Source organism: Pristis pectinata, chromosome 15 (genome assembly GCF_009764475.1).
Source record: "Pristis pectinata isolate sPriPec2 chromosome 15, sPriPec2.1.pri, whole genome shotgun sequence".
Lineage (NCBI taxonomy): Eukaryota > Metazoa > Chordata > Chondrichthyes > Rhinopristiformes > Pristidae > Pristis > Pristis pectinata.
This window is the reverse complement of record NC_067419.1, coordinates 36,129,327-36,144,053: the sequence shown is the minus strand read 5'-3', so window position 1 is coordinate 36,144,053 and position 14,727 is coordinate 36,129,327. Positions and strand designations below refer to the sequence as shown.

Genomic DNA, 14,727 nt, shown 5'->3' with positions numbered 1-14,727 from the left:
AGTGTTACAGTTACAGAGAAAGTGCAGGTAGACTAAGATACAAGGCCATAAGGTAGATTGTGAGGTCAAGAGTCCATCTAGGGGACCATTCAATAGTCTTATAACAGCAGGATAAAAGCTGTCCTTGAGCCTGGTGGTACATGCTTTCAGGCTTTTGTATCTTCTGTCCGATGGGAGGAGGGAGAAGAGAGACAGAATATCTGTGGGTGGGTGGCGTCTTGATTATATTGGCTGCTATACTGTGGCAGTGAGAAGTATAGACAGAGTCCATGGAGGGGAGGCTGGTTTCCATGATGTGCTGAGCTGTGTCCACAACTCTCTGCAGTTTCTTGCAGTCTTGGACAAAGCAGTTGCCGTACCAAACCATGATGCATCCGGATAGGATGTTTCTATGGTGCATCGATTAAAAATTGGTGAGGGTCAACGGGGACATGCCAAATTTCTTTAGCCTCCTGAGGAAGTAGAGGGCTGGTGTGCTTTCTTGGCCGTGGCTACTTGACTAGTAGGTGGGTTTCACCTGATTTGTGAGAAACTGCTAAAGCCATGTTATTTTTTTGTGATGGGAGCTGTTCTTTCTCCCTGGGCCACTACTACCCTCATCATCAGTTTCCCTTGAAGATAAAATTGTCCTTCCATGACCAACCCAGCAGATATTAACAGAACAAAATACAAATGCTAAAAGTCAATTTTTGAGAAGGGCTTTAATCAATCCTCAAGTTGTGTGCGAACTAAACACAACTCAATTGGGATTGTGTGTGATCTGTACATTTTTTAAATTCATTCACAGGATGCGAATGCTGCTGGCAAGGCCAGTGTTTGCCTCCCATTTCTAGTTGTCCCTGAATTGAGGGGACAATTAACGATCAACCTCATTCCTGGGTCCCGAACAGGTCAGGTAAGGCTGGCAGATTTCCCACCCTGATGAAACATGTTTTTTTATGACAGTCTGGTAGTTTTGTGGCTGTCATTACAGATTCTAGCTGTTTTTTGAATTCCAGATTTATTTAGTTGCAAATATAAAACTCCCAGCTGCTGAGATCTTCTGGATCTTTTATTTGGTATTGGTTTATTATTGTCACTTGTACCGAGGTACAGTGAAAAGCTTGTCTTACAAACCGATTGTACAGGTCAATTCATTACACAGTGCAGTTACATTGAGTCAGTACTGAGTGCATTGATGTAGTACAGGTTAAAAACAATAACAGTACAGAGTAAAGAGTCACAACTCCAGAGAAAGTGCAGTGCAATAAGGTGCGAGGTCACAAGGTAGATCTTGAGGTCATAGTCTATCTCATTGTATAAGGGAACCGTTCAATATTCTTATCACAGTGGGGTAGAAGCTGTCCTTAAGTCTAGTGGTATGTGCCTTCAGGCTCCTGTATCTTCTACCTGATGGAAGAGGAGAGCAGAGAGAATGTCCTGGGTGGGTGGGGTCTTTGGTTATGCTGGCTGCTTCACCAAGACAGCGAGAGTTAACTCAGGTCCCTGGATACACATCAAGTAATTTAACAACTACAACCACATATACCGTATCATTACATATAGAACATAGAACATTACAGCACAGTACAGGCCCTTCGGCCCACAATGTTGTGTCGACATTTTATCCTGCTCTAAGCCTTCCCTCCCACATAGCTCCTCATATACATGCCTAGAGTTCATTTAGTGGACTGAATGCGTGGTGTATAGCACTAATGTCCTCTCCAATATACCAAGAAAATTTTTGAAATGGGGCTAAAATGCATTAAGAGTGCACTAAGCCATTTAACATAAATATCTGTGCATTGATTTTGAACCCTTACAGCTCCTGTCAGGATGAATTAGACTGATTGACTCCAGTGCTGTGAATAGCCTCGAGCCATTGTGAGATGTGGGTTGATCTAGGGGACAGTGAACATAGCATGCAATCTGCACATGCGGTCAGTGAATGGAGCAACACTGGTTAATTTTCCATGATGCTGACCATTGGGCTGGGATTTGCTGTGTACGCAACATCAGTGTGACACTGCAGAGTCTCTAATTGTAGTTTCCTGAATTCAGCGTAATGAACTCCTCGTTTTTCTGTGGTGTAAACAGTGGTGTTCCCAGGTTTCAATCAAATGCTTTAAAGGTACAGAGTGGAGGAAGTTATCAGTGTGCAATCTATGATGTCATTAGCTGTGGCATTGATGCTGGACAGACATCAGTGGCACTAAGGGGAATTGTGCATGAAAGCACACTAGTGGAGCCTGATTTGTTCTCAGGTGTTATCACCAATGGGGAGCGAGTAGAGATCCTTGCCAAAGGGTTGTGAAAAGAAGAGAACTAGGAGTAAATCTTGGACATTTTTACTTTCAAAATGGTAAAATACTTCTGCCCCTTATGCATAAATCTTGATCTGGCATGAAAATTGCTTTTAAGCACCATATTGCACAAAAGGTAAGTGAATAGATCATTCTATTTTTATCCTTTAATAAGGCAAAATATCCCAATCTTCTTGATGAGCCTAATTGGTGGAAAAAATACTTTGACACTTCAGCAACAGAAAAAAGTTATTAGACAAGGTGGTCAAATACTTAGTCAGAGAGATAGGTTTTAAAGGAACATTTAACGTAGCAATGGTTTAACGAGGAACTTCTCAAGTTTGTGCGAGGCCAGCTGATGGTGAAGCTGTTAAATCAGGGGGACGCACAAGAGCTGAAAATTAGTGGAGGACTGAGTCTCAAAGGTTTTATAGGGGTGGATGACAAACCGTGGATGGATTTATAAACAGATAGAATGCCGTTGCTAGACCAAGAGCTGATGTAAATCACCCAAACATGAAATTGAAGAGTGAACAAGACCTGTTGAAAGTTTGATGCAAACACCTGTGTTCTGGATGAAGACAAAACTGTTATGTGGGTGGGTTGGGAGCCAGGAGAGGTCTTGAATAGTCAAATTTAGAGGTAACAAGGGTATGGATGAGGCTCATCGAGGTTGTGGAGATCAGGTTTGCCGAAGTCATGGACACGTGTTCAGAAAGTTGATTTGAGTACCTCACCACTAAGATTGTGAATCATCTTAATCTGCTTTAGATAATTCTCTGGAAATTGTTGCCAGGGGGATGGAGATCATAGACAATGGCTTCAGATTCCCAATATTAAGCTACAGAAAATTCCTGCTCACCCAACATTGGATGTTCTATAAGCTATGATAAATGGCAGATGGTACAGGGGTCCAGAGGGTTAGGGGAGAAAGTGCTGAGTGTCACCAGCACACTGTAGGACCTGATATGCTCCCAGGTAATACCGTCAATAAAATTCATTGATTGTTATCAGAAGGTTATGAAAGGAAAATAATTGGGTTTGAAATTTTGAACATTTTTACTTCCAAAATAGTAAAAACGACTCATTCTTATGCATAAAATTTCTAGGTTTTTAACAGGGGAAGATTGGGTAACTTTTTGCAAAGAAGAAGAGAATTCAAAAGGATCAAGTTGTGGCCATGAAGAAATTGATTCACTGAGCAACAAGAGGCATATTTATTGTGTGCAAGAGAGAAAATCAATAGCATTGCTTTATATACTGAGTCTTAAGAAATGAAATTTTCTGAATCAGCAGGTGAAGATTTGTTTTTGTTTCACAAACAGCCAAGCAAAAAATAAAACATGAGTAATTATTTGTGAATATTTTATCACAAACATCTATTAGCATTATCTCCCTGCTCTCTGGTTCACACAACAGTTTGAGTAAGAACAAGCCATTTGGAACACACAGAACCGGTTATATTGATGTGTAGTCCAAATGTCTTTCAAAAAGAGAGAAGCATTTCAGTTGAAAAGACCTGTTGATAACAATCATTGTCTGAACATTTTGTCTACATCAAAGGCTTATATCATGGGTAAAACCTATAAATGCATCTGTTCCTGAATCTGTTGCAAACTGTCTATTCATGCAAACAAGTTTAGTTCCTTCTTTCATACCTACTTCCCTTTAAACAAGACTTTCTGATGTAACTGTTCATAACCTCTTTTCTGTATTATGATTATGTTTCTGCACTACATTTAGCGGATCACTCCACCCCAGTCACCAAAGTTGACACCCCAGCTGACTTAATTACTGACTTGCATTTCTCATACATAACCCTTGGATACTAAAAGCATGCTTTCTTCTCATCACACTTCACGGACATTCTGTATATCTTGAAATTCAGTTTCTCTATGGAAGAAGGAATTTCAATTATTAACACTTAACTCTCCAAGATATCTAAGAGACTATTCTCCACCATGTTCAATACATTTTGTCTTCATTTCTGCCTACACAGTTGGCAGAGTTACAATATGAGTATGAAGAACAATAGTTAAGTTACTCAGGCCAGCAGTAAAAATGATTTGGGTACACAAGTTCAAATTTCAATGCAGAGTTAGGGAATATAAATTCAGTTAATTAAATAAATTTTGAATAAAAAGCTGGTTTCATTGGTGTCTGGTGAAACTACCGAATTCTGAATACAGAGGAAGTCAGTTGTCTTTTTCCGGGAAGGCCGACCTGTGACTCCAGACCTGCATTCAAAAGTTCTCTTAGAAATTGCCTAGTTAGCCATTCAGTTCAAGAGTAAATAGGGATGGACATTAAATGCTGGCCTTTCCAATGATACCCCGATCTTTTTAATGAGTAAAATAATGTGTTGGGTATTTTTATACATCAGTGTTGAATTGACCTATAAGCTTTTAGGAAAGCTTTTGATGAGCAACCATAATGAGTATACAGTACTTGAAATAATTCTCAGCATAATTGTAAAACTACATTTTTGAAAATAATTTAAAAATAAAATGATTTGATCTCTGAAGATAGTCGATGCCCACAAAGAAGAATTCATAACTCTAAGACCATGATAGTGAAGCCAGGTGAGCCACTGATGATGGTTGAAACATGAAGGATTATACATCCAAAAAAAAATGTGCAAGAGTATTGAAATGAATTGTAACATCATGCACCCATGATGCTGTTGTTCCTTTTTCTTGATGGTACAGACTTCAGCTCCAGGAGCAAGTACTGAAAATTAAAGTTGCTGCAGTGCATCATTATAGGCAGTACAGCGACCATGGTTTACTATCTATGACAAAGGATGCTAATCAATCAATTTAATTATCATGAGTTGTAAATTTTCCATCACACTCCTGACATGCGATTTATAGGTTTTTGAGAGGAAAGAGGAAAGAAAGCAGCCGGCTTCCAATTGTATATGGTAGCTATAAGTTTGATATAGATGCTTTAGTTAACCATCTGTTTAATGGTGACCCTACCCCATCAGATCTTGATACTGGTGAATCTCAGTAACCAACTGGTGACACAGATCCTCGAAGGCAACAGGAACGGACAGAAGAGCTGGTTAAGGTATGGAAAATAATTTTCTCAGTAGCTGAGGCATAGAACTGTAGAAAACAGCAGAACTACTTATAGTTCTGGTTCCTACATTACGGGAAGAATGTGGTATGATGTAGTAGAGAGGTTACAAAGGAGATATACAAGGCTGATGCCAAAACCTTGGAATTTCTAGCTAAGAGGAATGATGAGATAGGCTTGGGTTTGTCTATTTTTTTAAATGGAGCAGTGGAGGGTGAAGGAGATTTAATTGAGGAGCCTAATTAGAGAGGGCAAGAAGGATCAGTTCCCTCAATAGGCAAGCTAATTGCTGGAATTAAAGTTAATTGGTATATTTAAAGTACTAGTAAAAGAGAGGGAAAGATTTTTTTTCATCCAGAGGGTGGTGGGTCTAGAAGTTTAATTTAAAGAGTGGTGGAACCAGAAATCCCCATGCAATTAAGAAGTATTTGCACAGTGGTATAACCTCCAAGGCTAAGGATCAAGAGCTGGAAAATTGGATAACTTTTCTTTAGCTAGCTTGGACATGCTGGACAGAATGATCTTATTTGCATGAGGTAAGTGGGAGATAATGGAAATATTTTGTTTGGCATTTATGGAATGTAAATGTTTTCTGCTACATGTCAGCCCAAGCTGGATAATTTCTAGATTTCGCTGCAGATTTTGCTGCATTGTTGGAAGAACTTATGAACAGCTTGAACACTGACTTTAATTCTCTCAGGTCTGGAGGGTAAGTCATTTACGAAGCCAACGCTGATGGCTTTCAGGATGTTTTTTTTTGAAGGGCTGTGAATTTTATTTAGAATTAAGAATTAGGTGTAAAGGGTGAAAATCTGATGGAATACTGACTTCTAAACAACATAGGATTTGCAGCATTGTGGGAGGCCACTTGGCCCATATGTCTCCATCAGTGGAGGTGGCATTTCAACTGGAACAGTCTGTGCTGTTCTGACCCCCCCTACCCTACCCCCCCGTCCTACCCCCCCTTTCCTCTTCTCCAAATACTTCTCCAATTTTAGTTTAAAATGAGAAAACAGAAGCTGAGGCCCTGAAAATAATTTAAAATAGATTATAATTAATCCCAATGATTGCTCCAGGAAACTCAATGTCCAAAGAGGAATTGATCATTGAGCATTTTACTTTCAGTTTAAGGGCTGGTTTGCATCTTACTTTGATGGATAGAGATGTGTTCTCCTTTTCCTGGCTGGATGGTTTTACATTGTCAGTTTTGGCCAATTTTACTTCACTTCATAGTTACCTGATCATCTGCAGCTCCATGTTATTCATGAGTCATCACTATTTTTATAGTTGGGTTGCCCCAGAACCCTGGAAGGATGCACTGTGATGCTATACTTGCTTCACCTTTTGCTTTAATTTGGTATCTGAAGTTAAGTAACTCTCCATCTTGTTCTTTTTCTCTGCTGGTGCAACACAATATTAAGGAGCACATGGAATTTTGCTAATCCAAAGAAACTGCTTTCGGAAATAATCCACCATTAATCAATCAATCTCACCATTATTCTTTAGTCCTGGTCACTGTTTTATGATGCCCCTGGCACACATTAATTGTAACCACATGATTGTGGACACATTTTGTCCATTGTTTTAAATTTAATGCTTTTTTTTTCTGTAATTGTAACACAATGCGTCTGCATCGGACAGTATATATCCTTGCACCAGCACTTGCTAAAAGAGATTCTCTGCTTGTAGGTCCTTGCTTTACACAAATTGGCTATTATATTTCCCTTCAATGTAATGATGACTGCACTTTGAAAATAATTTATTGGCAATAAAGCATTTCTGGATGTCTTGAGACCATGAAGTGTGTCTCATCAATGAAGAGTGCATATTTCTGGAGACTGCTTGTAATTCAAGTAAATGAGCATTGGAGCTAAATATTTCAGATTTGACTTTACAGGAAAATTAAAGAGTACCTGTGGTATCCAAATATCAAGTAATTTCTTTGGGAAAATGCGGGAGTATTTAAAATACTGTACAGGCAATGTTGCAATTTAATATGGCATAAGGTGAGTAGGTGGAATGGAGGGATTTGGCATATTGATTTTCCTCTTGACTTGGCAAGAAAATAATGATTAAATGCTCTTCCAAGTTAGGGCTGAAAACCTCATGATGTATTTCCTATAACTTATTGTGGTTTTAACCCTGAGAGATTAGTGACAGTCTGCTGTTGAAAACAAAATCTCACTAATCTGTTAGATTGCTATAGAAAATGGAAAAGGTTCTATACGTTGTATTCCTCCACCCACCGCCCCCCCACCCCACCCCCAAAAATATTATTTTTACAAATATCACAGACAGATCCTCTTAGTTAAGTGAACTGACTATGCATCAAACAAGGCCCCTTTTCCAAGTACATCCAAAGGCTTAATTAATAGTTGCTTCCTGTTTGGTCACTTCACACTTCCCAGTGTTCCTCTTATCAGATATAAGATTTCTTTATTAGTCACATGTACATTGAAACACACAGTGAAATATATCTTTTTGTGTCGTGTTCATACACTGGCCTGTACCCCATTAACTTGAAAAGAACAAGCAGTGGGTGTCCCTGGACAAGCCTCAGCTACCATTGCCAGTAATCCCCGTAATAGCTAAACTTTCCTTTGCCACTGCCAAATGGTGTTCAGGCTGTGGGAAATAGGAAATGGTAACGAAGGACCCTCTGGCTGCCAACATTCTGTTGTGCCAGAGAGCAGTGATCACAGCAGCTGGGGTCAATCCCTACCTTGAACTACGACCCTGTCAGAGTGGCGATGTCCTGTGCCTGGCAAAGCCAGCAGCCTGAGTCACAGATCAAGCAGTGGGTGAGGTCTGTAGGAGGTGAGCCAACTTAATGAGTTGGTATTTGTCTTGCCCACTCTGTGGGTTAGAACCTGCAACTGCTCACGAGCAGTTTGTCCTGCTAGTGAGAAGAGAGGGGTGTATATTTGGTTGATTGCCCACTGGATGCCTTGGAGGAAACAGATCTACTCGGGTGGCTGATCCTGCAGGTGAAGGTAGGCTCCACCACTCAGTGTAGATCCAGTATGATTGAGAGGACTTGGCCATTTCTGTTGCCTGATTACAAGCTACCAAAAGTTGTAGCACTAATCCACAGGCATAAGGAGGCCTTCAGCACTTCAAATGCAAGGACAGAAAGAGATTAACAGTCTGGCCAACAACCCCAGGCCATAAATCTACAACCTACATAGTTCTTCCAGAACACAAATGGTTTTCTCAGAAGCATGGATCATGGCTGCTCACTGCAGGTTGGGATTGACAGTACTAGCAAACACTTGCTGAAGGATTATTAAACTTTAAATTTTATTTATACAGCATGATAACAGGCCCTTTCAGCCCAAGGAGTCTGTGCCATCCATTATTTATTAAACCCATGTTAGCCTACCCATATGTCTTTAGAATGTGGGAGGAAACCGGAGCACCCAGAGGAAACCCACGCAGTCGTGAGGAGAACGTACAAACTCCTTACAGACAGTGACGGGAATCGAACCCTGATCATTGGCACTGTAAAGAGCAATTGCATCTTCAGCAGGAAGATACAGACAAGCTTTGTATTTATCATCATTGTGTTGGTCCTCAAGTTAGATCCAGCTTATCTGTAGCGGGATCACACCAACCCCACTGAGACATTAATTCCAGTCAGCTCCTGGAAGCGAGCACATTGTCACGATCGTCAATTTTGCCCCAGTGCTGCCTTATCTTTTATCTTGCAATGTATTCAGAACTGTTTTGTTTTAAATGATTTATCATCTGATAAAGTCACACTGGGACCCCGTATGTGGGGTGATAGAGCTCCATGATTGCTCCCTGAACTGAGTGCGTGTTTCTGTCAGCCCTTGTATACACTGGGCAAAATTGACGGTCGTGACAATGTGCTCTCTTCCAGGAGCTGACTGGAATTAATGTCTCAGTGGGGTTGGTGTGATCCTGCTACAGATAAGCTGGATCTAACTTGAGGACCAACACAATGGTGATAAATACAAAGCTTCTCTGTATCTTCCTGCTGAAGATGCAATTGCTCAAACTTGGGACATATAGTGACAAATTCCAAAGGGCAACCTATAACACTAACAGTGCTAAACTCTACTGCAGGTTAACTTGACTCAAGGGGTGAGAATGTTGGGGTATAGAGGTAAGGAGAAAATTCTGGAATCTAGAGTCAGAGTTATACAGCATGTAAACAGACCCTACAGCCCAATGTATCACACCACCCATCAAGCACCCATTTATGATAATCCCATTTTATTGTCCCCACATTCCCAATATCCCATTTAGATTCTGTCAGTTAACTTGTACACAAGGAATAATTTACAGTGGCTAATTAATCTACCAGTCTGCATGTCTTTAGGATGTGGGAGGAAACTGTATCACAGGCAGAACATGCAGACTTCACAATGACAGCAGCAGAGGTCAGGATTGGCTGTGTCATTGCGTTGCCCAAATATATCATCCAGGTGATAACAGGCACTTGTACAGTTATAGGGAATTGGTGGATAATGATGATAGATTTATGAAAGGTACTTGTACTTAACAAACCTATTAAGTTACAGAATAGTTGAGTGTGACTCTGTTGACGTGGTGTATTTCGGAAGACCTTTGAAGAGATGTACATAATAACTTATTAAACATAATTAGAAATCTCACTGAAATATAATGTTTCCTTTGGTTTATTTGTCTAGAATTAGTGGTCACAGTCTCAAAATAATGATGTCAGCCATTCAGGACAGCTATGAAGAGAATTTCTTCGCTCAGAGGTCGGTGAATCTTTTGGAATTCATTACCCAAGAAGGCTGTAGAGGTTCAGGTGCTGAGTTTATTCAAGGCGCAGATGGATACATTTTTGGAGAGAAAGAGAATTGAAGGATGTGGGGTTAACGTAGGAAAGCGGTGCTGAAATAGAGGTTCAACTGTGAACCTGTTGAATGGTGGAGCAGACGTGAGTGGGGGAGTAGTCAATTCCTTCTATTTCTTACGTTTCTGTGCTCCAGTGGTAAACGTTGACCATTGCCTTGGGCCTGATGGATCAGACATAGTCTGCCAGGCCTGAGGTGAAGCATCTCAGCTCTTCCCCTAGTCACTACTCCTTTCCTCCATTCGATGTGGATTTTACCCAATCAGCTGCCTCTACACATGCTCATTGTTAATGGGCAGCTGGTTGGCTGAAATTAAATACGTCCCAAGTGATAAAAGGGCCCGGGGCTTGAATTGATAGAATGTGGAAAAGATGTATGGTTGCTCTGCTCATGTCTCACTCCTGTTAGACAGCCCCCATCCAGGGTTAGAGTTCATTTCAGTGATGTCAAGCATGCGAAGGTAGATGCAACCAGAAACTAATACACGCACACAATTAGTACTGATTACCAAAGACTGACTTCTCACTTCTAATATTATACAGTACAACAGATCAGAAACAGGCCCGTCGGCCCCATCTAGGCCCATGCCGCCTGATCTTTTTGCCTAGTCCCATCTTCCTGCACCCAGGACTGTATCCCTCCAAACTTCTCCCATCCATGTACCTATCCAAACTGCTCTTAAATGTTACAATTGAACCTGCATCTACCACTTCCACTGGCAGCTTGTTCCACACTCGCACCACCCTCTGAGTGAAGAAGTTTCATTGGTTATATAAGGCTATAGTAGTTTGGACAGGCTTCTGGCTGCGCAGTTACCATTCACTGAAGTAAGTCTATCAGGTTCATGACTGGTACCAAATTGAAGGTAGAGACTGCTTAAAGCATTAAAGCATCTTGGGGATGTTGGACACAAAGTGTCCAGTCAGTCTTGTGGCAGATGGTGGGTGAAGGGGCACAGGGAAATAATAATTGTCTTTGGGACAAGGGTCTTGTGGCAGAGTGAAAGGATCCTTAAGTCTTTATGGGATGGAATGGTAAGCTTTCTCTCGGAGCAAGGCAGACAATAGACCATTATTGAAAGGACTCCAAATAATGCATTTTTAAAAAAAGGAATCATAATACTCCAGTTGAAAATCCACAAACTTTGAATTTATTAAATTGGAGTTGTGTAGAACTTGTTCCAGTCAAAGAGCAGCATAACCTTCTGCAACCTCTCCTTTCATTCCTAGAGAAACAAAGTAATTTTGTTTCTTTGACTCCAGAGAAACACAAGAACCCTCCACACCAACCCTGACATCATCAAACATTGCAGCCGAACAGCACCTCATTTTCCATCTTAGACCCTTGCAGCCTAATGGCATGAACATTGAATTCTCCTACTTTAAGTAATCACCGCAACCCCTTCCCTTCCACCCTCCACCCCCCCCATCATGCCTTTTCTTTTCTTCAATTTCCTAGCCTCTCTTTTTTTCTACTGCCCCTTTTTTCTTTCTCCTTATCTTTGACCCACCACCTTGTGCCCACCCCACCTCCCCTCTTTTGTCCACCTATCACTGCTCTGCTTTTCCCTCCTATATATTGGGATTCCCCTTTTCCTATCTTCAGTCCTGAAGAAGGGTCCTGACCCAAAGCATTGACTGCCTGCTTTTCTCCACGGATGCTGCCTGGCCTGCTGAGTTCCTCCAGCATTATAGTGTTTTTCATCTCTCCTCTCATTCCTCTTCAATTAGGATAGACTTCCACTCTTGAGGTTAAAATTACTGTGTGTGTGTGTGTGTATGTGTGTGTGTGTGTGTGTGCGTGCGCGCGCACTGTATACACTCCACCCATTTGTACTAATGGCGAATGGACTAACAAGTCCTTACAGAAAATGGCACACACTGCACAAAGAGCAGCAGAAAGAAATTTTGAACCAGTTATTGTTGCACAGTAGCTGGAATGTTTTACAAGTGGATGTTAGCCCATGTGGCAACTACACCTGCCCATCCCACTAGGTTGTATCCTTGCCAGGCACAGAGTCCAGAAACGAGTTGATTTCCTGTCTCCAGTGAGTGAGCTGCCTCAAGACTGACTTGGATCTTGTTTCTGATGTAGTAGGCAGAAAACGGGAGCATTCTGCTCATCCCCTGCCAGTGATTGCCAAAATTTAAAACTAGAACTACATGAGTTAGAATTTGCATACCTGAATTTTGAATGGAACACAAGGCTTCACCAGATGTTATAACATTTCAAAAGCTCTAACCTACCATCCTTGATTGACACAGAACTGATGATGTTTGTTCCATCTTTTCTTCTGAAATAGGGTTCTTGTCAAAGAATTGTTACAGCCCAAAAGGAGCTAGTTCAGTCTACCAAGTCTCCGCTGGCTTCCTGAAGACCAAACCCAGCAGTTGTATTCTCTGCCCCTTTCCCTAAACCCTGCAAATGATTCTCTCTCAAGTGCCTGTCCAGGTCCCTCTTTAAAGCTCTAATGATTCAGTTTCCACCACCCCAACAGACAGCGAGTTCCAGAACATCACAGCTTCTATATATTTTTTTTAAAAAGTCTTTTTCCTTGCATCCCTCTTGTATCTTTTGTCCACAGTTTTAAATGTGTCCCCTGCACCTGTAATGGGAACACTGAACCTCTCTAACCAGTTATGGTTACCTCCATCAAATCTTCTCTCAATCTTCATTGTAGCTAAAATCCCTCATCCCTGGAACTAATCTAGTAAATCTCTCCAATATTTTCTCCTTTTCGCCAATCTGGGAACCCAAGTCTTTTCAAGATGTCTGTCATATCACCTTAATGATATATTGCTCTACATATAGAACTTCAACTAGTGGTGGCTATAGAGAATTCAATAATTGGCCCTACCCAATCTGCAACCTAATGGGTGCCTGAATGTTGTAAGTAGAAAGGAGAGTGCAAACAAATAAATTTTTAAGCTTGTAATTTAATTGTCCATATAAAAACCGACTGCAGATTCCATTGACATAGGTCCATATAAATTAAAGATAAATTAAGATATCATTGAATCCATAACTTTGAAACCCCATTTCTTGGCTAAAGGCAAATATTGGAATAAGATAGCTACATCTAGGACACCTTGTACTGTGCCAGTTGTTGTTCTTAACTGTAATATTTAAAATAGTCTTTGGTCTAATTTTTTTTTCATTTAAAGGTAAATTGGTTCATTTCAAATAGATACAATAACAAAGTCATTTTTAGTAAGGAGATGAATAATGTAATGTAATACTTGTCTGCACGTCTTACAGGGAAACTACAGACTAATTTACAGTTTAGGAGGAGATAAGCTTAGTTAGACAACCATCAATGGAGTTTTTATACAAAACAGTAAATTCAAATTTGGGGAAACAATTCAGCAATTAAAATTAAGCTTTCTTTTAACTGATTCTTTTTTCATGAGTGACTTCAGGCAAGAAATGAGGTTAACATTTAAGGCTTGCAGATTAGTGAGAGGCTCTTGTGCTCTGCCGACAGGGTTCTTGTAGAGGAGCAGTGCTCATTGTCACCCTGACTGGCGGGAGATCACCATCTCCACACACTTGAGAAGTGATGTTGCTGATCACACATGAGGCAGGTAGATCTGAGTACCAGATTGTCAGTTCAAGTCTTAGCACTAACACCTAGTGGGAATATTTTAATTCTTTAACTATTGGAACTGATTTTAAACAGGCAGCACAATAGAGCAGTGAGAAGTGCTGCTGCTCACAGCTCCAGCGATCTGGGTTTGATCCTGATTTTGGGCACTGTCTGTGTGGAGTTTGTATATTTTTCCTGTGAATACATGGGTTTCCCTCTGGTGATCTGGTTTCCTCCCACATCCCAAAGATGGTAAATTAATTGGCCACTGTAAATTACCCTTGGTGTAGTGGGTGGTCAGTTGATGGGCATGTGAGAAAAGTGGGGCAATGGGATTGATTTGAGAGCCGGTATAGATTCGATGGGCAGAATGGACTAATCCTATGGAAATATTAACATGAGATCTGTTGCCATTTTTGCATAATCAAAGCCTCCTGCGATTACTCTTCTAATGCACCCCATATGTCAGCACATCACCTTTCAAGTGCAGAGTTATAATATTCCTTCCCAATATTGACTCTCCACTTATAAAACAACTTGGATTGCACAGAATATTGCATTGTGAATATTAATATTAAAAATAAAAATAATGCAACAGAACTATATACACATTATTTTTCTTTCTTGTGATACATTTTGTTATAGGTAATACAAAATATATAATCCCACCAATTTTAAAAAATATATAAGAAATATTTATTTAAAATATGTATATACAATAATATCTAATACATTTAAATTATAATAATATCCAAAGGGAATACCAGGCAAATAAATTATACACGTTGAAATCCAGGACCTGGTATTTATTTTGTGCATATTTAACAGTGCTGCAAATGAGGTTCATTACATCCAATGACAATTTCTCTGCATTCTTCAGTGTCTTCCAAAGAGGAAGTCTGTAGGATAAATAAAGGGAAATAAGCTT

At 40.3% G+C, this 14,727-nt stretch overlaps 1 protein-coding gene across 1 annotated transcript in view; it reads right to left on the bottom strand.

The window, feature by feature from the left end:
• Window positions 1–13,131: 13,131 nt before the first annotated feature.
• Window positions 13,132–14,727, bottom strand: part of LOC127578460 (receptor-type tyrosine-protein phosphatase beta-like) — a 58,165-nt gene continuing 56,569 nt past the window's right edge. Inside the window, 1 exon segment of the mRNA XM_052030504.1 lies at window positions 13,132–14,698. Coding sequence (XP_051886464.1) covers window positions 14,676–14,698 — 23 coding nt within the window. The 3' untranslated portion in view covers window positions 13,132–14,675.